A 24,094-nucleotide genomic window follows, 5' to 3' on the forward strand; every position below is an offset into this window, starting at 1 on the left:
AGCTCCTACACCACGAGTGCGGGGCCACGTGGTCCATTTGAGCTGGCACTGCAAATGAGAGAAATGTGGCTCTGTATAGAGCCAGTAGCTGGACGCAAAAACTACCTTGTGTAGAGAAGGTGAAACCCTGGACGCGACAGCATGTGATTCTTTGCCAAAGTGACCTGGTGCTTGGGTTTTTTGTAGTATATTACACCAACACGTGTTTGGCTTTGCCTCAATAGTTATTTTGTTCCTGCTTAATTTCACAATGTGTGATGCTATACGTTTGTTTTGTTTTTTTTCAGTCCATAGAGTTACTTCTACAGGAGAAGACTGAGGCCCACAAGTGATACAGTGAGGGCAGCACAGTGTAGTATGTCTAGTTTTGAACAAAGTAAAGAGGCCAGAAGTGTTAAAAGTATTCCCTTTTACATTACAGAAAGGGAAGACTGTTCTAATACACATTTCAACAAGAGTATGTATTTTCTGGCTTTGAAGTCTCGAAGGTTAAGAGGGAATGTTACTTGCACAAAGATACAAGAATCTAGGGCTTGGCATGATATGGCATATAAACTGCTGTTCTAAGTTTTCACAAAAGCAATAGGTATGCTTTATTATTAAGCGGTTTAATTTATACGCAAAGCCTAACCTAATCTTTATTACACTTATGGTTAACGGATGCTTAGTTGTGTTATTATGCTAAATGATTTGCACTATGAATTTTACCATTGACTGAGGCTATTACACTACATAAACAGCATTGTCGCGCTGACCATTTCTTTTTGTGATTTATTTTTTTTTGCGTGTCAGCTTTCCACCATAGTAGGTATGAGAGGTATCTGCTTCAGGGTCCTTCTAAATTACTTAGTGATGCTAAAGCCATATAGATCATAATGCTGCTTGTAAGGTAGCGCAGAAGAGTCTGAGTAGGGTAAAACAGGAAAGACAGTTGCAGAAGACTCAAAAGCAATTTTTTTTTCTTCTATTTCTTCTCTTTCTAGCATTTCTCCTCTTTCTTTCCTTTCCCAGGTGCAGCAAAAGCTCATTGCTGAAAATCATAATGTCACATGTTCATTTTTACCATTATATACAATCGCCCAGCCCAGACATCACATCAGCCTCCTCTAAAGGAAGATCCAGGCTTGTTTTTCCAATTTGCATTTTTTTTTTCTTCATTTGATTGAAGCCTGTATGCAGGAGCATGTGGCGTTCTGCCAGTACCCAGGATTCATTGTTTTGGCACACTATACATGCACATCATGCACTACAAATGGCTAACTTCTCAGTTCTTCTGTAAAGCCATTTTCTTAATTATCTGAGGTTACAGCAGCGAAACATGATGCTACAGCAAGGTGGCACTCTTATATACTGTTCAAAAGAAAATAACAGAAATAAACTTCGTATTAAAGTGAGAAGAACCTAGATGTATTATTTGGAATGCTCTAAATTTTCGGTTCCCTGTTTAAAGAGCATATATCAGGTTTTGTAATGTCACCAGCCCTTTCTACACCTTTATACAGAGGTGTTTGTACAGGCCGTAAAATCATTATGCTTTAATTTTCCTTGCACTTATGTCCAGTATTTTGCATGTCTTTAAAGATTATGAGTTTGAATTCAAGGTCTGTCTTGCATTGGTTAGAATATCCCCCAACCTTTAGGGGACATCTGATTTAATCTAATCTCAGGCTCTAATATGGAGCTCTACCATAAATCCCCTATCGCTTTCTCTGACTGCCTTATAAAATATCTGTCTTGAGGTTTTCCCCTTTGTCGGACAGAATATTTTATATTTATAGAAACACAGGGATGTGGCACCCTTATTTAGTAAATGAATGCCTTTTACATTGCTTTTTGGTTGAAACCTTGACATCTTCATCATCATGGCTGACTTTCTTCCCTGGCAGTATTTCCAGGGTTGTTGTAGTTCCAGGTTGTCTCAATGTTTTGTATAATACCTTTCGCACTGATATCATGGTGATATCTTATTGTCGTTTGCTTTTCTTGACATTCTTCCATAAACCACTCTCTTAAAGTGCTATTCATAGCCCTTCAGATTTAAATAACCGCGGTTTGTCTAGGAACGCTGTCAACAAGTACGAAGTAGAAATTTGAAATTCTGTGCATACATCAAGCACCCCTTGGGATAATAGTTCATCCTGCTGGAGAAAAAAAAGAAATTAATTTAAGCTCGGTGTAGGTACCTAGCCTTTTCAAACAAATTGAATTGAGGCAAAGGCCTCTTTGCTGCACCTTGAAATTCACACTGACATACATGCTTGAATTTGATTATGAGATGCTTGAAGGCATACGGCTTGTTGATTATTAAAGTACGAAAACAGAATGGCAATACAAAGAGCCATGATGTTATAAACTTTTCTTTTTTTTTGTCTTCATTAGAACCTGGTTTCCTTCCCAAAACACAAATACATGGAGTTCACGGTGGTTGCAGTTAATAAAACTCTTAAAAAGGCTACTATAGTTTTTATTTATTTCAATTTTGAGTCTAGGTTAAATACGAGCACGGTTATTCTAGTTTTTTTTACTTATTAAATAATGTGTAGTAGAGGTTTCCAAAATAAAATGGCTTTACCATGCTTTACTGGGCATCTACCGTTCCTTACAAACACACGCCAAATATTTTATCTTATATATATATATATGCTCAAACCACACAGATTTTATAGAGCTTCGTATTACTGAAATTCATTGTAGCTTTGAAACCTTATTTATAAGCTTCAGACAATAGGTATTGTGTATGCTATTTGCAGAACTCAAGGGTAATTCGTTTCATACATGTCTGTGCCTAATCCTTGTAAAAAAACAGAATACAATCATCAAATCATTCCCACTTTACCAGTTCTTTATAGAATCTATACATTATTCCGTGTCCTTTTAAAGGACGTACAACAGAAAGTTATGAATTCCCTTGAAGTTCAGTAAAATATATCCGTTTTTTGTTTCCTTAAAGTATTTGGAATTCTGAGTTGATTATTAAGTGTTTAAAGTGCAGACTGTAGGTCTGTCCGCTGTGGCTTTCCTGCGATTCGCGTAGGCAACTTCCCCTGCCGCAGGAAGGAGGTGCCGTTAGCAGCGGGGGTTGTCTGCGTTCATCGCGCAGACCTTTCCCGGCTGTCAGAGAGAATTCCCGCCAGCGCTGCGAGGAACTCTCCTCTCTAACACCGGGGGAAGGTCTGCGCGATGGACACCACTCCTTTAGAGTTTTTACCCATGGTGTTAGTACAATACCGAGGGATAAAGAGTCTTTGTTTTTCCAGGTTTGGTTGCTTATCTGCCTTTAAAATGAATTTCCTGAATAAATGCAATGAATGTGTTGTAGGATAACCGTTTGGAGCGTTTCTCAGGAATACTCAACCTCCTAATATCTAAATAGGTGCATTTAAGTTTTGACATTGGCATGTTATTCATTCTGCAATATTGCAAAGGTCCACAAAGGGGGAATGGGAGGGTAGAATTGGAAGGAGCAGACAGCTGAAAGAGGAGAGATGAATAGAATAAGATAGTGGGCTAATTGGTCTAACATGGAGACCTACAAAAGCATAAATTCCTCAGTAAAGGAAAAAGGCACTGCCCTGTAGGGTATGGTGCGATAAGATTGGAAGAGTAAACTTTAAGATGGAAGCCTGTGCTCCCCAAACGTGTGGAGCAAGGTAACATTAAACATAGCAACACAATAAAACATCGTGAAAATGGGGGGCCACACCAAACATATAATAGTGTATGCCTAAAATCATATACAATAAAAGGATATAATACTGTATAGGAGGACACTTTGTGTGAAACTGTTCTACATCACCAGTAGAGTTGGTAACTGTGGAGAATGAGCCCTTGGTTCATTCCTAAACACATGAATTGCAACATTGCAGGGTGTAGCAAAAGCTTGGGTTTCTATAGAATAGGTGATCTGTGAATATCTCTTGTTGTATCGTCAAACATTTCTTCACATGTACATTTTTTTTCTATTTTAGCTGGGTCGAAAGCTTTGGACACGATGGCCTGGGCTTGTTGCTTGATATTCTGGAACGGATGGTGGATGGCAAATGGTAATTTGTTTTTTAACGCATATAACTTTAGCTTAAAAAATGTTTAATATATTAAAAGTATTATACAATTATTTTGTGTATTTGGATTGTGATTGATTTTGCCTCCTTTTTGAATACTGGGACAACAAGCACTGGGGAGCCCTACAGATTCAGAGAACATGCTTGCTGATCTGATGGACACCAGTACGAACATACACACTTAACACTTAACTGAGATGGTTCGCCTGTATTAAAATAGACTTCTTCCCAACTTAATAAATGAGTCCCTGAGAGGCCAATTTTTGGCTAGAATTTTGTATTATACTTGAATAATCCCCTGAATCTTTATATAATCCTTAGATCTGTGTATGTTCTAAGGATTCTGTGTCAAATCTGTTATACTAAATGAATTTACAATGTACTCAATTCAGTTACCAAATCTGGCCTTAAACTTTATTGCTCTAAATTGCTCTGAATATGCTGTGATGCTTTAAATAGCTATATATATATATATATATATATATATATATATATATATAATAAACTGACAAATGTGTGCCTAATGTTCGAGTGACATTCTTGAATACAGATTATTTATTTTTTTAACATGAAAAGTTTACCCTTTCCTCTTTTGTAATCTCAAAGTTACATTTCTTTGTAGTCCTTAAGTACTGTTAGATATGGTAGAACAGGAATAATAGCGTAAATACAATGCTATCAAAATACAAATGTGGATAATTGAATGCAGATAATTTTAATAATCCACTCATCTTTCACATTTGATTTAGCCATGAAAAAATAGAAAAACGGATTCAGCACAAAGTCATTCAGTGCCTGAAGGCATTCATGAACAACAAGGTAATGTGTATACTGTAATATGTTACTTAAAGGCGCTGTTCTGCCTACTCGGCAGGATTTAATTCATAGCTAAATGCAGTGTTACAAACTTCATTCTTGGTTCTGTAAAAGGTGCAAATCCTTCCCCAAGCTAATTCTTTAATCATGAAAAATTATGGCTTGTTGGTAAATTTTTAGTGAATACTTCATTGCCATCTGGCACTAAAGCTGGTACTGATAGTTGCCGCCATCAAATAAAATGACAGATCTAGGAAGGTTTGTTTTCCTAAGCATACCAATGACAGAAATTAATGTTTTGGGTATGCAGAACAGAAACGTTAATAGTAGCATCCGATTTTACTTGGCTCACTGTTCCAAAGTTGTTTAATCCGGCATTATTTTCAAGAAAGGATCTGGAAATGTTTAAAACCTAGTGTTTTTATGTATTGTGTGAAAATCATTTAACATCAAACAAAAGAAGTAATAGATCTTATTTGTAGAGCACCTACAGATTCCATAGCACTATTATAACAGGGGGAGAGAGAAAGTTACCTGTAATACCAGTATTGTGCTAATAGGGTGGTTAGGGGGCCATTTGGAAGCAAGAGCAGAGTTAAAGGGGGCACAGTATTGAGCGTTTTGTAGGTAAGGTTCAGGAGGAAAAAGAGACTAGTCTAGTGGCCAACAGGTAATAATTATTGTATAGGTGTACAGAATGCATATGAATAGTGAAAGGTAAAAGAGTGAAAGCATGTTAGATCAGAAAGGAATTTATTATTATTTTAGTAATATATTGTGTTCAGGAAGGACAGATTCAAGAAATATTTTGTTAGTTCAGGCGGTAGGATTTGAAAGGAGAAGGAGAGTATGAGTCAAGTTTAACACCAAGGCAGTGCACTTGGGCTGTTGGATGAATGTTTTTAGTTAAGAAGGATGTTATGGGAAGAAAAATCTGTTTGTGTACCTTGTGTGGATTTTGTGAATTCTACTTCCAGGTCGCCCCTTCTGTCCTTAGTCACCGGGGAGCATGGATTGTTAGTTGTATTTTCTATGATTTCATTCTAAACTACATGACCTTCTGCACATTTAACTATAGCATCTTATTTTGTGTTTTCAGTATGGATTGGACAGGATCATGGGAGAAGAAAGGAGTCTGTCGTTATTGGCCAAAGCCATGGAACCTAAGCAGGCCAACATGATGACCGATGTAGTAAAACTATTGTCGGCAATATGCATCGTTGGAGAAGAAAACATGTAAGTAATTATTATGTTTCACAACTTTTATTCTGTTACCATGGAAATTGTTGTTTTTTCCCTGTTATTTGTCTTTCTGTATGGTAATATTTCAAAATGTATTCATAAACATGTCTTGTAGTAGATTTTGTTAGGATTGTTATTGATGAGACAGGATGTTGGTTTGCATTCAAAATACTTACTGGAACTAAGGGTATTTTTTCCAAGGTTTTTTTTAATAGTTACAATTTAATGTGTACTCATCAATAACAATTACAACGTAATTGCTTTCCCTCATCAGGGAGATATCCAGCAATCACATGGTAAGATGTTACCTTTGAAAAGTGAATTAATTATGTCTTGTTTGGAACTGTATCTCTTACAGGACAGAAGTACACTGTTAACAAGCAATAAATATATTTTTTTCTCACTTCTGTTCGACAGTGAATTGGGATTTCTTGTGTTCTTTGTTTCTAACCATCTGCTTGAAGTGATTTAATTAGATTTCCTGAATTTATGAAGAATACTGAAACAAGATGATAACAAACAATGCTGTCATCGTAAATGTTGCTGTGTCCTTGCAGCAATCTGCTAAGTTATACTTTTTTAGTGTTATCGAATGATTTGGGATTTTTTTTTTTGTTGGATGTTTGGTGCTGTGACATTTTTATCACACAATATGATGTATCTTATTACATTTTAGTGTTGAAAAAGTCTTGGAAGCCATAACTACAGCCGCAGAAGAAAGGGGCATTATCCGCTTCAGCCCAATCGTAGAAGGCCTTCATCATAATTTAGTGCATCTACAGGTTTGTGTTGGCTGTTAATACTATGTTTGAAATAGGCTTTTAATTTTGCAGCTGTCTACATGTTTATGTTTATATATACGACTGATAATGCAGCAAGAATATTTTCTAGAGAACTTGACCTTTTTGAGAAGCGCAGAGTGGCTTTGCCTTGGAGGGGACAAGGGAAGCATGTTACCTTTGTTAGAAGGGGTGTTGTACTTTAACTTTTATTAAACTTATAAATGTTTGTTTTGAGGTCTTGTAAATATTTGCATTTCAATTATGCATTATGATATTACATATTAACCCATATGCAATATATACTGTCTGTTCTTGTACCAGCAATGACATTTCCCTGCTGTCACAGCATGGAGTCTCCCCTGTCTACAGGAGCTGTGCTGTCAGATGAAATGAATGCCAATTACACGTCAATACTAGTGAATACAAATATGCTAAAAATATTTTTTTTCTAAATTAGTTAACATGAAAAATAAACAAAAACACACAGACTCCAAGCATATACCAAGACATCATATGGTTATAAACTCTTACAAGAATAACCCCTATGATTTATGAAGAAACCAAAGCTATTGTCACTCCAAAACAAGTTAAAACATTATATATATATAAAAATAAAAATGAAACAAAATGAGGGAAAAGTGCAAAGAAAACATAAAAAGTAGGTAGTATGTAAAAAAAAAAAAATCCCTATGTGTATTAGGTGTTACTGTACTTGGGCCATTAATGCACATAAACGGAGGGGAACTTGTTTAAAAAATAAAATGCAAACATGTTTTTAATATATTTTTTCCAGATTAAAGCTAGGAAAGCTTGATAAAAGACCAGTAATGCCTGTAACCAGTAATACACTTACCACAAGAAAGAAATTGTGGTTAAAATAACAAAAAAGCTCAGATGATTATGGTTGGAAATACCTTAGTCATTAAGGGTTTTTTTTGCCAAGTAATATCACGAAGAGCCTTAATCAATGCACAACACACCATTAAAGTGTCATTTAGGGTCACCTGTACAATTCCAAAATAATGCCCCAGCGGGGACAAGGGTAAATTACAACTAAAAACAAACCAATCCCGTTCCCGGGATCAAAAATACCCTTATTACCCCAACCTAAAACTTAACTTTTATTAATGTATTTGTTAAAAGGTATAACCGAAAAAAAGAGGTTTAAAAGCACCAGTGTCACCAGTCCTACCATGAAAGGTATACGTCACTGTAACATGAGGGCAAATGCCCACAGTCGTATAACACTAATAATATCAAATCATATATACTGTTGATGGCTGCAGTCCTAACAACAGAAATAATTGAATTATGACCAGTGACACAGGCTTATTAAAAACTCAGACAAATAGCCCTCCTGACATGTTTCGCTCCTCAGAGCTTCATCAGGTCTGGGCTAATGGCCAGTGTCACCTGTGTCCCCGGTAGCTGGTGTTAGAAGGGTAAGGGGTCCATGCTCAAACAAGCTTACAATCTAGAAGATTCCTCGGATACAGATACTAGGGCTACACACTTGTACCCTTTCATACATCTGCCCCTCGTATCGAGGGAGCAAAAAGGGAAGCTGGCAAAAAAGACTTTTAATTTAAAAAGTAACACTGTGAAGATGTGGCCTATATTTCGCCTTTTTTGTTTCTGATCTTTATTTTTTGCAACTTTTGACGCATGGCAAGCTAGAAGGGATAAAGCGACGTTGTGCAACGGAATCATATGTACATAACTGTTTTTTTCTGTGTATCCAAGGTCAAGCATACGTTGTAAAACAATAATATATTTGTTTCCTATAAAAGATTCTCCTTCACATAGGCTTGAAGTGCTTAGTAATGACTCTTCTGCATATAGATTCATACATATTTGTAGAGCAGTAAAGTAATTACTTGTGTTTTAAACGTACTACATGTTCTGAGAAAAATTCAAGGTGAAGGCGCAAACAGATATTTTTATATAATTCTTTTTAGTTTGTATTCCCTGTTTCTTAAAGGACGACCCTAGTAAATATTGCATATTAAAGTACTCTGAGTAGATAAATATGCATTTTTTAAAAGCAAACAAAAGTCCTTACGGGAGGTAGAAGGTGCAGCCCTGCAGCTGTCCTCCTCCGTGGTCTGTTGAGTCTTGTCACTGATTGGTTACCTTAGATAATAGGAGATGCGGTTATGTAGATACAATTCCTTTGCACAACAGTGTTGTCTTATTCCTTCTAGCTTGCCATGTCCAAATACAACCCTGTGGTAAACCTCAGAGTGTAACACTTTCCCTATGCAAAGACTGCAAATACAGTGAAACAGGTAATATAAACAGTGCCACACAGTAACCAACGTACAATGTGTGATGTTTGCAGCTCACTGAAACGTGTACATGTTAAGCAGTCTTACCTCTGATACATTCTTGATCATGTTAAATGTGCCTCTTTCCCTGTCAGTTTATTTTGTTTTCTGCTGTATTCTGTATTCTGCTGTATATACTTTTGTAGTATACGATTGTGTGAAAAAGAAAATACACCCTCTTTGAATTCTATGGTTTTTACATATTAGGATACAGCAATCATCTGTTCCTTAGCAGGTCTAAAAATTAGGTAAATATAACCTGAGATGAACATGACATATTACACCATGCCATGATTCATTTAGTATAAATAGAAAAAGACTGGACAACTATGGCTTATTTGGAAGGCAGCCTCTTCTCTCTAAAAAGAAAATGGCTTTAGGTTCGCAAAGTTGCATCTGAACAAACCACAAGACTTATGAAACAGTGTCTTTTGCACCAAGAAGACCAAAGTGGAGCTGTTTGGCAGAAACCAAGCACATCATATCAGCACAAACACCTCATGCCAATTGTCAAGTACAGTGGTGGAGTGGTGATTATTTGGGCTTGTTTTGCATTCATTGACTCGACTATGAACTCCTCTGTATGTAAAAGTATTCTAGAGTAAAAGGTGAAGCCGTCTGTCCGGCAGCTAAAGCTTGGCCGAAATTGTGTCATGCAATAGGACAATGATCCCAACCACACCAGCAAATGTACAACATAATTGCTAAAAAAGGAAAAGGATCAAGGTTTTGCACTGGCCCACTCAAAGTCCAAACTTCAACCCGTGTCGGACACCACTGGGTATCTGTGTTACGTTAGGAGGAAGAGCCCAATATGCAGGGTGACCGGAGGGAATGGTGAATCAGAACAGGTAAAGTTCCAAATAGCGTTATTAGGAAACAGTCCAGGGTCAGGTGCAGGCAGCAAGACAAAGTAGCGTGGTCAATGTACAAGCCAAGGTCAGGTTCAGACAGCAATCCAAAGAAGCGTGGTCAATGTACAAGCAAAGGTCAGGTTAAGGTTTAGAATAGGGACAGGAGCACAGCACTAGGAACACTATGTAGCACACAGAGTGTCTTAGAATATCTGAGCGCTGCCATAAGGTAGCTTGGGGGTTTTATAGGGATCACATTGGAAGCACAGCCCCTCTAGTAATACCCTCTGCCACGCCTCCCTTCTGCACACACTTGGGAGGAGGAGGTGCCGGAGCGGCGTGCAGAAGCGCCGCCCATCTCTTGGAACCAGACGCCGCTCTGTCGCCATCTTCCCTAGCTCCCCGCGCGGATGCGGGAAGTGAAGAACCAGCTGAACGAGACGACGCCGGGACCTGGGATCCCGTAGTTCACCCTGCCTGCCGGTATGTGCCTGACAACCCGATTGAAATACTGTGGTGGCACCATAAGAGAGCTGTGCATAAACAAATGCCCTGTAAACTTAAATGAACTGAACCAACGTTACAAAGAAGAGTTCCTCCACAACAATGTGAGAGACTGATAGTCTTTCAGTAAACGATTACTTCAAGTGATTGCTTCTAAAGTTGGTCCTACAAACTATTGAATCACAAGGTATTCTTCGTTTTCCACACACAGCTTCTCCATTTTGGCTTTATTTTTGTTGAATAAAACAGATGATTATGTCCTCATGTGTAACAGCATAGAATTCAAAGAGGGTGTACTTTCTTTTTCACACTACTATGCATGCTTTGCTAAGGCATCTAATTAAATAAAAGCCCTGCATAAAAACTGCACCCTGCCCCTGATGTTATCCATTTGTGTTTTCTGAATTAAATAAATAAGATCACCGAATCCTGCATTATAATGAGATGCTTTAAGTTTCATTAACAGTCATAGGCTGCTATCCTTTGTGTCATCGGTGCCTTTATCTCTCCTCTTGGCGGGACATGTCAAGCATGTTGGCATTACAGAGAGGCAGCACTGTGAAATTACTGTGCTTTTCATGGAACCTTTTTTAGATTTATTATTTTTTTTTATTATAATATAACTACAGAAACGTTTGGAGCATGTAAATGCTTAACAATACTAAAGTGTTTCATGTACTTATACTGAAGTAACCAATGATTTCAATTAATGTTATAGAACCAAAAGCTTTATTGCAAGGACCCTTTTAAATATTCTGTATTATATCACTGCTTTTAAAGATGTAATAGGTTGAAATCATGAAATTAATGTTTCCCCTGGCGCACATGTTCTGAATTTCTAGGTTTATTTTTGGTCTAATTAAAGCAGAATCTAAATAGCAGCATTTTGGTTTCTTGAGCCGTTCTGCCTAATACCATGTTTTATGTAGATTATCACATTCATGTAGAGAAACTAGAGTTTTGACCTCAATTTTTGTTGCTAGGACAGTTGCCATGGCACAGTGTAACGTGGAACGACTCCTACTGCATCTCAATAGACCTAAATATCAGTCACTGGGTGAAACAAAGGCAACAATGGCTAATGGTTTGCAGGGGTGCAAATCAGAGGACACAGAGTGAAATCATTCTAAACATGATTTTAACGTAATATTTTTAACTATTGTGAATGTCCAGTTATGAAAGTACGTGTGTGAGAGAACATATATATATTCATATGAATGAAATGGAGATGTATGTGTACATTTATGTCTGGAGAGCTGTTTCTAAAATCTACCAGTGTGTACAAACTATGTTTTTAGCATGGGATTTCCAGCCTTTTTAGGTCCCCAACACCTCACTCCTGCATGCATCTGCTTTCTAACGTAGGAGAAAAAAAACACTCACGATGGTGCCCCCGACAGCTGTGTGACTTGCCTAAAGGTTAGATTTAGCCATGATAATGGTATGTGTGTTCAACAACCACTCTTGTGTTATATCAATCAAAGAAAGATAGTGAGGTTGCAGGTTTTTTATGTGACTTGACATAGATAAATGACCTTCACTAGCGACCTTCAGTGTTCTCTGCATCGGTATGAAAGCGTGTTTGTTAATGGTGTATTAAATCGTACGTTGTCCCTTAACAGCTATAACTGTCATATTCATTACAAGAATGCAATTGTGCTTTAAAATTGTTATTACAGATATTTATGGGCGAGACATCAACCTCCACATACAGCCCAACTGGAAAGGAAACAATATTTTTAAGTGCAAAATAATATTACATGTGTGGTAAAAACTGTTGATCATCTGCATACCACCCAAGTCACTCTTACAAGCTGAAATCCATCCGCCTCCTTTTGTTCCTGGGGGTCAGAACGTGTATAAATACACAAGGAAATGTGCTTGTAAATAAAATATAGTATTCTTGTTCAAAAATGCCCACTTCTATTTCATAAATAGAAGAATGTAACACACCGCTCCCAAGCCACGCTTCTAGAAAAACTCCATAAAACAAGTGTCCTTTTTTGACCATTTGAAATGTTGGGAGGTGTGCATCTGAAGTGGTAAAGTGTGAACATGGGTGACAAATGCCCTCAACTGTACAGCAGAGCAAGCAAAATAAAATCCCCATGTCCGTATAGACATGTCAAAAAAACAATCATGTTCATGTTAATTGAAAATGTGCAAATTCTTGTCCGGGAACAGGAGATAAGTAGACGCAGTATGTTGCTTCTTGATTCCATATCCAATGTTACAGATGATCCTTCGTTTGCATATGTCTGCTTCTGTATTCATAGCTTTGATGGTAACATGGTGGAAGAACAGAATTAGCCAGAGAGTTTCATCTACATATATCCTGTTGGATCATATCAGGAATATAACAGGGGGTTAGGAATCAAGATGTAATGGCTGTTGTCCTTATTTGTATGTCCACTTAAAATCCTTAAAGTGCCTTGAAGCTTTTCAAGTTACCGTATTTATCGGCGTATAACACGCACTGGTGTATAACACGCACCCCCATTTTAACAAGGAAATTTGAGTAAGAAAAAATAATTTTAACTTGGAAGCTATGAACTTAATGTTGGAATAATATTTATTACATTATAACATTTATTATAACATTTATACCACTTATAAGGCAAATATGAAAGAAAAAGCACCTCTTTGAACAAAAAAACTGAACAAAAAAAAACTTCATCAGAATCACTGCTATCTGGGAAACCACACACACAGTAAGACACACTCACACTCAGACACACACAGTAAGACACACACACACTAAGACACACACACACTAAGACACACACACACTAAGACACACACTTAGACACAGACACAGACTCAGAGACACACACAAACACACTCAGACACACACTCAGACACACACACTCAGACACACATTCCCTAACCCCCCTTCTCAGGATCTCCTCTCTCCCTCCCTAACCCCCCTTCTCAGGATCTCCCCTCTCCCTCCCTAACCCCCCTTCTCAGGATCTCCCCTCTCTCTCCCTAACCCCCCCCCGGTCACTTACCTTCAACTCCTGTGTTGGAAGCGTGAGGCGTTTGTCTCGGGTGCCGGCGCTTCACTGCTGAGCGCCGGCGTCTGACGTCATATGCCGGCGCCCAGCGTGAAGCGCCGGCACCCGAGACAAACGCCTCACGCTTCCAACACAGGAGTTGAAGCGCTGAGGCAGGCGGCGGCCGCCGCCAGCAGAGGAGTCCTGGATTTCTGTCAGTCAGGGGGGCCCGAGAGTTGCCGAGCGGTCGTGTTCAGCAACGCAGGTAGGGTTTCAGCTTCATATTTTAGTTAAAAAAGTGCGTGTTATACGCCGATATACGGTATAGATTCAGAGCAGGATTTTTTTATTTTTATTTTTTACACTAAGGGGGTTGCTTTATATGAAAGTTTCAAAAGTGATTTGTTTAACCAGACCCCAGCCTGTTTATACATTTTATCTTGGTCGAATGTTTAAAGCACTGGGCCACTTTGTGGGTGCCTTTCATGTGTTTTTGGTCGGTCTGATGAACAATACTGGGCAAGAATCATATTTTTCTACCCATGGGGCAAAGTCTGGCCAAATAGCCCAGTAATATATAATTATAATATATACTATAATTGTAGTCTTTAATGAGCTCAACAGACACTCTGTTGAGCTCATTAAAGACTACAATTATAGTATATATTATAATTATATATTACTGGGCTAGTTGGCCAGACTTTGCCCCATGGGTAGAAAAATATGATTCTTGTAAACACACAAATAGAAGAGTAAGTGAATGTAATGTATTACTGGGTCATGGAAAAGGAAAGTTGAAGAACACAGCTCTGCAGTCAGGCCTGGTCCTGGAGATCTTGAATATCTCTTGCACATGTTTACTTTTTTTATTTTAGGTGTTATGTTTGCTCAGACATTAAGAAAGAATTGTATGGTTAGGTTTGTTTTTAAAGTTGTCAATTCTGATATGGTGAGTACATTTCAATGAGTATTGTGGGAGTTTTTTTTAAACTGTATTTGAAACATTTGAAGAGCTACCTGGTAGGTTCACCTTTGTTATATAGGTTGTACATTGTGCTTTATCCAATGCCTTCTTAATATACACCCTGTGCGGTCACTTTAAAAGGACCAGTAGGTGGGAGAAGCAATTTATAAACAGCCCATTATTGCTATATTCCTGTATGGACCCCCCATCCTGAGACTGGAGTGTAACATACGGTTTTTGTTTATTATTTACTTTATCTCTGAAATGTAAACGTTTATTTTATTTTACAATCAAATATTTTGTTTGAACCCAGATATTTTATAGGGAGGATTATAAGGTTTAGTAATGAATTTTTACCGCGTACAGTAAAATCCAATTATATATAGCTACTGTTTTTTTTTTCCTGTGATCCATCAACTTCACACAGAGACTTTCAGTTCAAATCTCCGTAGAATTGTTGAGGCTCTTATTAGGTAACAAGTAATACAATTTGTTTATTGGTCCGTGCGGACTATCTCGCTGTGTGTGTTCCGAAGCAATTTTTCCAGTATAAAAGCATGCAAACACCTAAACCAGCATATGGGATGTGTCAGAATGTAATAAGTGTGTGCGAAACAAAGCTGCGGTGTATCACAGAAACCCCTTTTCGGCATCCAGCCTGCCATCACATGCTAAAGCCAATTCTATTCATATTTAGGAATATTTTACCAGACCTCATAGGAGATCTTGTTAAAACAAGTGCGTGTATATATCGGAATGGTACGAAAGTATTTTTGACTGTGTGTGCTGAAAATAGGAACTCCTATACAGTTGTCTTGTGCCTTTCCCTTTATTATACTTTCTTTGGAGTAGACTCTGGTTAGTTGCCTTTCTTTTGGTTCCTCTGCGTTAGAGGTTCTGATGTTTTTGTAGTCTGTGTCACAGCCGTTTTCAGAGACCTTATAAGATTAAGCAGTATAACGGCAGTTCTTTAGTAGCTCTGAGATGCTGTGTGTCAATGAGATAATTATTCTGTGCATTGTTATTCCTTCCCGTTATTCATACACTGTGTAGCTCTTGGTGATCTTTGTATATATACCTTCTATCTGTTATCTTGTTGCTTTGGTTAGCTAGCAGCTTTTCCGGGCAGAGAAGGCACGAACTTGCGTACTCCTGTTGTGACATTATTTTGTCCGTGGACTTTGTTCACAATGTGTTACTGGATTACCTTAACGAAGATCCCTGTGTCTGTTGCATATTGGTGAAATAAGGGTTTTGTCCGGTGTTTTTTCAACATTAAATCTCAAACCTGGCTATAGACTTTCTACCCGCTACTGCCCTTTGAATTATTAGACCAGGTTATAAAAAGCTTTTTTTCAAAAGCTGGAGCCTTGTATGGGTTGCTGTGTAGAGAGAAACAATATAAATGTATCACTTTGTAGGACAGTATTATTACCTTAAAATGGAAAGTATTATATTAAATGGGAAGGAAGCATTCCCAAGACATTTTGTGTGCTAATGACTCGTAAGGTATCATGGTTGCACTTAATAGTTGTTTTTGTTGAGTATGAGCATAGTAAAAGTATACACCTCTAACTAATATAAATGCGTCTTAGACCTCAGTGACTGAGGCAATGACTTCTAAGCACAAAATTAAAACTGAACCGGAAGAATATATGTGAAAGTACGCTTTATGGACCAAAGGTTTGGGACACCTAACCATTACAGCAACTTTTATGATATTGCATTCTAAATATATAGAAATTATGTGGTTGGTCCCCCCCTTTGCAGCTACAATAGCTTCCACTCTTCTGGGAAGGTTTTCCACGAGATTATGGATTGTTTCTGTGCAAATTCTTACCCATTCACCCAGTAGAGCATTTTTAAGGTCAGGCTCTGATGTGGGACGAGAAGGCCTAGCTTGATATCTCAGTTTCAGCTTCACCCAAAGGTATTTGATGGTGTTGAGGTCAGGGCTCTGTCAAGTTCTCCTGCACCAAACTCATCCAGCCATGTCTTTATGGAACTTGCTTTGCGCACTGGGGTAAGTCATGCTGGAATAGAAAAGGGCCTTCCCCAAACTGTTCCTACAAAGTTGGAGCATCCTGATTCATCGGACCAGGCCAACATCTTCCATTGCTCTGTGGTTCAGTTCTTATGCTCACCTGCCCATTGTAGGTGCTTTCGGCAGTGGACAGACTGACTGTCCTGATCTGGACTGACTGGTCTGCAGTTATAGACAACAGACTGTGATGCACTGTTATAAAAACCGTTCTATCAGGACTTGCATTGACTTATCAATTTGTGCTACAGCAGCTCGTCTGTTGGATTTGACCACATGGACCAGCCTTTGCCCGCCATTGGCCGCACATGACCCTATTGGCGTTTCACTGCTTCTCCTTCCTTGGACCACTCTTGATAGGTAGTGACCACAGAAGACCAGGAACACCCCACGTGGACTGCAGTTTTGGAGACAATCTGACTCGGCCATCACAATTTGACCCTTGTCAAAGTTGCTCAGATCCTTACGCTTGCCCATTTTCTAACACATCAACTTTGAGGATAATATATACCGTATTTATCGGCGTATAACACGCACTGGTGTATAACACGCACCCCCATTTTTGAACAAAAAAACTGAACAAAAAAAACTTCATCAGAATCACTGCTATCTGGGAAACCACACACACACACACACACACACACACACACACAGTAAGACACACACACAGTAAGACACACTCACACTCAGACACACACACTCAGACACACACACCCTAACCCCCTTCTCAGGATCTCCCCTCTCTCTCCCTAACCCCACCCCGGTCACTTACCTTCAACTCCTGTGTTGGAAGCGTGAGGCGCTTCCAACACAGGAGTTGAAGCGCTGAGGCAGGCGGCGGCGGCTGCTGCTGAGGCTGAGGCAGGCGGCTGAGGCAGGCGGCTGAGGCAGGCGGCGGCGGCCGCCAGCAGAGGAGTCCTGGATTTCTGTCAGTCAGGGGGGCCCAGGAGTTGCCGAGCGGTCGTCTTCAGCAACCGCTCGGCACCCCTTGGGCCCCCCCTGACTGGCAGAACTCCAGGGCCCGGTCGCAGTTGCGACCCCGGTAGTTCCGCCACTGGCTCTAGGATTTATCGGCGTATAACACGCAGGTAGGGTTTCAGCTTCATATTTTAGTTAAAAAAGTGCGTGTTATACGCCGATAAATACGGTATATATACTACCTCACCCACTGACAGATGCTATGATAAGATTATCAGTGTTATTCACTTTACCTGTCAGTGGTCATAATGTTGTAGCTTATCTGTGTGTGTGTGTGTGTGTGTGTGTGTGTATATATACCATGTTAATGTGTTAAACCCACTTCTACATCTGTAAAAGCATTCATAACTTATATATATGTATAAAAATCCTGATTAGCGTACAGTGGGCCTGTTCTGTTCATCACATTATAGCTACTCTGGTAAAGCTGATAGTGGACCCATCGTAATTCAGTGAGGGGTGTGATAATAGAATATGGATGACATCAACACAGACTAGCAGTTCAGGTGGAAAACACATTCCCATGATGAAGCAGATAAACACACTAATATCTCACTGACAGTTCATTCATTTTTATGGTAAATTAAAGTGCATCATTGTGACTTTTTTTCTGGCAACTTTTCTCATGATATTGAATTGAATAATGGTCCTGATCCCACATTACAGTCTGATTGTTCGTTATCAAAATTGTGTGTGTGTGTATATACACACACACACACTTTTTTTTTAAATTATTTTTAAACAAACAAAATAAAACCCATATGCGACCAATGAATCACATGCTACCTTTAGCTAGTTTTCACTATATTTTTAAGAAATACCTCATAAAAATGTTTTATTTGGTTGCGGCTTTAGTTATCTATACACCTATTTATACACCCATTGTTTGTTAAATGGCACTAGTGAATGAGACCTTAGCATCAAGAGGGAAAATGAAGAAAAACTCATCTAAGATGGTAAATAATGGAACTAATGTGCCTTCTTCATTGTCATAAGCTTTCCGATGACCTGCTAAGTGTAGCGTAGTAAGCACCGTGTTAATGTGTTATACCCACTTCTACATCTGTAGAAGCATTCATAATTATAAAACAGTTATCTTACATTTCACATTAGGCCATGTTATTTGCAAGATTCTAAGCAATTTTAAGGTTTTAATACATCATTCTGTCATTTACACTTTTTCACTCAAGCTCTGAGGACAATGGGAATAGGTCTATAATTGCTAATTAACTTTTAAAAGTTGATTGTAAGATGTTAGTGATTAAGCGCCCACGAGTGTCTAAAGAGATCATTTTTTCCATTTAATATAGACTAGATATTAAGGATGAATACTTGTATGAAACCAGTACTCATATTAAATATAAAATAAAAGTATAAAATTGTCTAATTTTGTATTTTGTTCTTTTTTTTTTTTATGCATTTTTACCGTCTCACCCGATACCTATGATTGCACTAGGATTCTCATCTCCTAATGTGTATGTATTAATGCAGGGCTCGACAAATCCCAGGTCGCCATGGCGACTCAGAATTTTGTCCTGGCGCCTAGGTGTTTGTCAGCCTGTGATCGCGGGGGTGCTGCTGCTGCTGTCTGCCCAGGAGTCTGGGCAGACAGCACAGCCACTCAGAGCCCGCCCCCGAGCCTGAGATCACTCCCACGGAGTGATTCTGTAGGCTGAAACCGCGATTGCAGGAAAACCTGCAATCGCGTTTTCAGCTGCCGTAGGCAGCTTCAGGAAAGGGGGTTGAGTGTTGATTGGGTCATTTAGGGGTTAATTCCCGTTTTGTACGGGGCTCCCACAAGCCCTGTGATGACTCCTATAGGCATGGAAGCCACAGCAGTCATCAGAGACTCCCCCCTGCAATGGCTGGTCTATAGACCAGCAATTGCGTCCCAGCTGCCAGAGGCAGCTTCAGGGACAGGGGGAGAGGGCTCTTCGGTCTGCACATGAGTGTGGAGACCAGCCCCAACACCCCCCTGCTGCCTAGTCTAGTTATTTTTAAAGCACGTTGCCGTCCATTTTCCAGGAACTAAATTAAAATTTATTTTAATGCTTTTAAATATGGGAAGGGAGGTCTCAGAGAGAAGAATGTATGTCTTGCTATGTTGGTACTTTGCTCTTCTACTACAGACCTGTTTTTTGTATAATTTATGGCAGTGTAAAACTGATAAGTTAAATACATGCAAACATGAAACAAAAATACCCTTCAACGTTCAGTAAATAGTCACTCATGATGGCTAGCCGTCTCGGCTCCAATCAAGGCGCCCACAAAAGACCAGTCAGTGCTGTCAAATCTATTAAGACAATCCACACAGGTAAGGGGGCCCTCTTTTTATTATTATAAAGTATTATATGAACTCCATTGAAGTAATTCTCTTTATTCCATGTCAAATTTAAGACAAGAGCCAGAAACGCACAAGATGCCTAATTATGAGCTTCATTGTCTGACATATAAAAGTAACCTGGAAATTAAATCAAAAAAAGTCCCAGTTTGGCCACGATTTGTCCATCCAGATGCAAGATGGAATAATGTATGTCATGATGCTTCATAACTTAAAAATTAGCTTTTAATTTACAATCCACTTAGAAGCAGTGGGTTGCTTCATATTAGAAATGGTGTAGATAGCCTAAAAACGTGCGTCATGCTCTGTCAAAAAGCTGCCTTTTGCTTTTAGTTTTTTACATTACATTTATTTATATAGCGCCAGAAGATTATGTAGCGCTGGTACAGTCAGTGGAATAATTAAAAATTACACACAAATGGAGAAGAGGGCCCTGTTCTTGTGAGCTTACAATATAGTCAATGGTTTAGGGGGAAGTGAATAGGATAATTTTTGGTTATTCCAGTTTTTCGCTTTTGTGTTTCTTACTACTCAACTTATAAGGGGGTTTGAAATATTTAAGTGATGTTTTTCTTAGACTCAGATTGGTTCTTTATTTTGTATTAAGTGATGTCAATCCCAACCACCACAATTATGGTTTAAGGGCTATTTGATGCAAGCTTTTCCCCTGTGTTAAGAACTGAGCTTGAATGCTCCGGGTAAGAGAAGTTATTCAAAAAAGGATCTTTGTTGCTGTTCTATTTCTTTCAGCCACATGGTCCCCACAGCAGGTAATATAAGCCATAGGGTAATGAGAAAATTGGGAGTGAGTAATTCCCATGTGTATTTTAGAGACGAAAGGTTGCTACAATGCAAGACAGCACTGCCAAGTGCAAGGGAAGAAAGCACAAGAAGCAACCTTGAAGTAGGTAGATAACATTGAGGACCCTGATTTTAACGAAAAAAAAGGGCTGCCGGAGGGGAGGAGAAGCAATGACTGTTCTAGCAGAAAGTGGCATGTGTCGAGGTTAGTAATTTAATAGAACACCAGGATGAGGGTTACTATATATTTCACATGGGGTTACAATGGCTAAGGAAGGAAGTGACGAGGGCACATGGATGCTTTGCGCTACTGATTCCAGTTATTATAGCACTTTATTTCTTTAAATTAATTTTAGTAGCCAGAGTCTTTAATTGACCGCGCTTCTTCAACTAATCCAATACTTTATTTTTGCAAGTCATTCAATGACTGTGTGTTAAAAAAAAATCGTTAAACCAAGTATTCCCGTTTTCTTTTTACTTGATTAATCAAATTGTATGGAAAACGAGGCTCTTATCCTGTGAGAAACAGAAGAGCGATCTTGATATTGTGTGGCCTAAGTTGTGAACGAGTGCTTGTGTACTTTTGATTTGGAGAGAATTCCGGGGAGGAGAGACTTTGAATGGATCAGAGAATGCTTGGGTTTTGGATCCGTCAGGAAACCCTTGAAACAAAAACAGATACACAACTTGGCACTTTGATAAAACCTGCTGATTGCCAAATTCTCTTTCAACAAACCCTTTTCTCCTTCGTTAATCATTGTCCACATGTGAATACTGTTTATCCCCCTTAACGATCAATGACGTGCCTGAGACGTCATGGCATTAAATAACCTTTAGAAAGCGATAAACAATTGCCTCCTAAGCTTTAAACGGTGACACTGAATTGCCTTGATATTGGATGCACTGTGACCATTCGCTAATGTAATGTTTGCTTCGCTCCCATTACCCGTTATAGTAGTGGATTTCTCCAACACAATAGCCCCAGTATGAACACGCTTTAATGCACTAAGAAGTAGGTTACTGTGGGAGAAACTTCCCTGGATTGTCAATGTCATCTTGTATGAAGGAACAGCATTAATTTTCATGGTCATGTTTCAAAATTTGGCCTGGAAATAAGCAAAGCCGGTGGCGCATTATGTATTCTGTCTCTGTTTTAAGCCTGTATAAAATACTGTGCGTAGTTTGATTCATTGCATTACACAATGTTGGCTAACTTTTAGAAGTTACTTGCAATGTCAGTTACTCATAACAACAAAGAATGTTCTGGCTTTGGGTTCTAGGCCTGTGATCTATTACATTTTGTTAATATTGTTTGTTATAAATGACTTGCTGCAGGTAGACGTGATTTCGATTTTGGCCCGACACATTTGGAAAACGTTCTACCTCAGCCTAATGTTTTTTGGAATCAACTACATTCAGTTTGCATGAATTACATAGATGTGTGTGGGCCTGTATTCAGGCATGAATTGAATTGCTGAAGTGAGATTTTTAAGCATATGTTTCTTTCGTAGGTTTCTGTATCGAGTACTGTTACCACGCATATTTACTTTTACTCTCAAGGTGTGAATATACAATTCATATTCACTTGTCTTTTATTTCTGTATAAAACAGGCATACGAACAAAAAAAACAAGCTGCATTTTAAGGGTAATCTTTAAATCCCAAGTATCTTTTATATAAAGATTTGCTGCATTTAAAAATAACTTGTTAATAAGGTTGTACGTTCTGAGAAATAACACAATCCTTGGCAATAAAGTTTGTATTAAGGGCAACACTGGTTCCTTCATCTTCTAGTTTTTTAAACAATTCTGTATCTCTTTTTCTTATATTACACACTAGTATTATACTAAGAAGAACTTGGCAAGCTAATTTGTAATCATTTTGGCGCTTACAGATCAGATTTAGGGGCCATAAATTACTATTGTAACTATGGGGGTATCATAATTCTGGCTTTGATTCCACCCATAGGATATAGGCAGGTGTGACATATGCTGTGGCAGGCCGAATGTTAGTGAAAGTAATGATCTTGGATCACTCTCCTTTTTTTCCTTGGCCTATCAAGAGTCACCAAAAAATGGTCATACCATATACACATATATATATATTTTATCTCACCTCAACTACCCTATGACTCTGGTTATTAAATAACTGAGACTTGCAGAACGGTGGAGTGTTTTAACATGGGATCCCTGAGGGCTACTAGCTCTGGTACAGGGAGTCGATAAACCAACAGACCACCTGGTATGGACCTATAAGTACGTTTATCCTGCATGGTGTCCCTGAGAGCATTTAATTCAATGTAAGCTAACGTAAACATAATTAAATATGCTGTCTTCTTTGCATGCCAACTAATCATATCACGGAAACGTGAAACTGCTTAGTCGGCTTTGCATTTTAAATGGAAATCTTAGTCTATATGTACCAACTCATTGTGTGTTAAGTTTTGTTATTGTATTAAATTAACCTTTAATCCTGGTGCTTTAGAGGTATTCTAATAACTAGATTCATTTTCTCAAAACCTTGTAAAAGAGATATTTATAGCTTGCAAAGTGCTGATCCAACCTTCATCTATACGCCATAGAATGGCTGTAAAGCTGTTTGAAAATATGATAATCGATACAGCGAATGAAGCTTTACCTTTATCTGGCCAAAATGTTAAATGCCATGGCCATAAATTGGGCAGCCCTGGCAGTCCTTGGTTCTCTGAAAAACATGATTTTAAGCTAAGAGCACGGTCTGAAGATTGCCGCCGGCTTTCAAGGTGACAGCTGTAGAGCAATAATACTCGAGGGAATTATTTCTGTCTGCTTGCCAGCAGCACCGGTTTCTACTTTCTTTGCCTTTTCCCATTGCATTTCCTTTATAGTGCAATTCATTACGGTAAGCAGAGCAATTTTGCTGAAAAGCTTTGACATTAAGGGCTTAAGAAAACACCAGAGAAATACATGGAGGTGTCTTCTGTGCAAACGGATGGGTTCTCCCACCATTGCCACAAGTGTGTGTGTTTGTTTTTTTTTCTTTTTTTCTGTGCACTGTATTGTATTAAATACCATTAATTGGAGGAAAAATTTATATTAATATTTTATAGGATAAAACCAAATCACAAGTAAGCCTGTGTTCCAAATGTAACCCAACTGCAGTATGTTATTCTACCCTGTTTGTCATATTTTATTTATTTTTTTGATTCCGTAATTTTTGGGACAAAGTATAAAAAGAAAACCACAGCACCGCTCTGGTTTTGGTTTATTACCTTTTAGTAAATTAATCGATGTTAGTACTCGTGATTGAATTTCCCAGGTTTCTCCTTTTTAGGGAAAATACATTCATCACATTTGGTCGATAAATTGCCTAAACCGCAAACTCAGAATTCATATGACTGTAATGACCT

General features: G+C 38.6%; 1 protein-coding gene across 3 annotated transcripts in view; it reads left to right on the forward strand.

Annotated features, from left to right (window-relative positions):
* DIAPH3 (diaphanous related formin 3) overlaps nt 1–24,094 on the forward strand; it is a 276,383-nt gene that overhangs the window by 100,443 nt on the left and 151,846 nt on the right. For all 3 annotated transcript variants that reach the window (XM_053455426.1, XM_053455428.1, XM_053455427.1), the window contains 4 exons: nt 3,969–4,043; nt 4,811–4,880; nt 5,977–6,113; nt 6,796–6,901. In XM_053455426.1, the coding sequence (XP_053311401.1) occupies nt 3,969–4,043; nt 4,811–4,880; nt 5,977–6,113; nt 6,796–6,901 (388 nt within the window). The remainder of the gene's footprint in view (nt 1–3,968; nt 4,044–4,810; nt 4,881–5,976; nt 6,114–6,795; nt 6,902–24,094) is intronic.

Source organism: Spea bombifrons, chromosome 2, assembly GCF_027358695.1.
Source record: "Spea bombifrons isolate aSpeBom1 chromosome 2, aSpeBom1.2.pri, whole genome shotgun sequence".
Lineage (NCBI taxonomy): Eukaryota > Metazoa > Chordata > Amphibia > Anura > Pelobatidae > Spea > Spea bombifrons.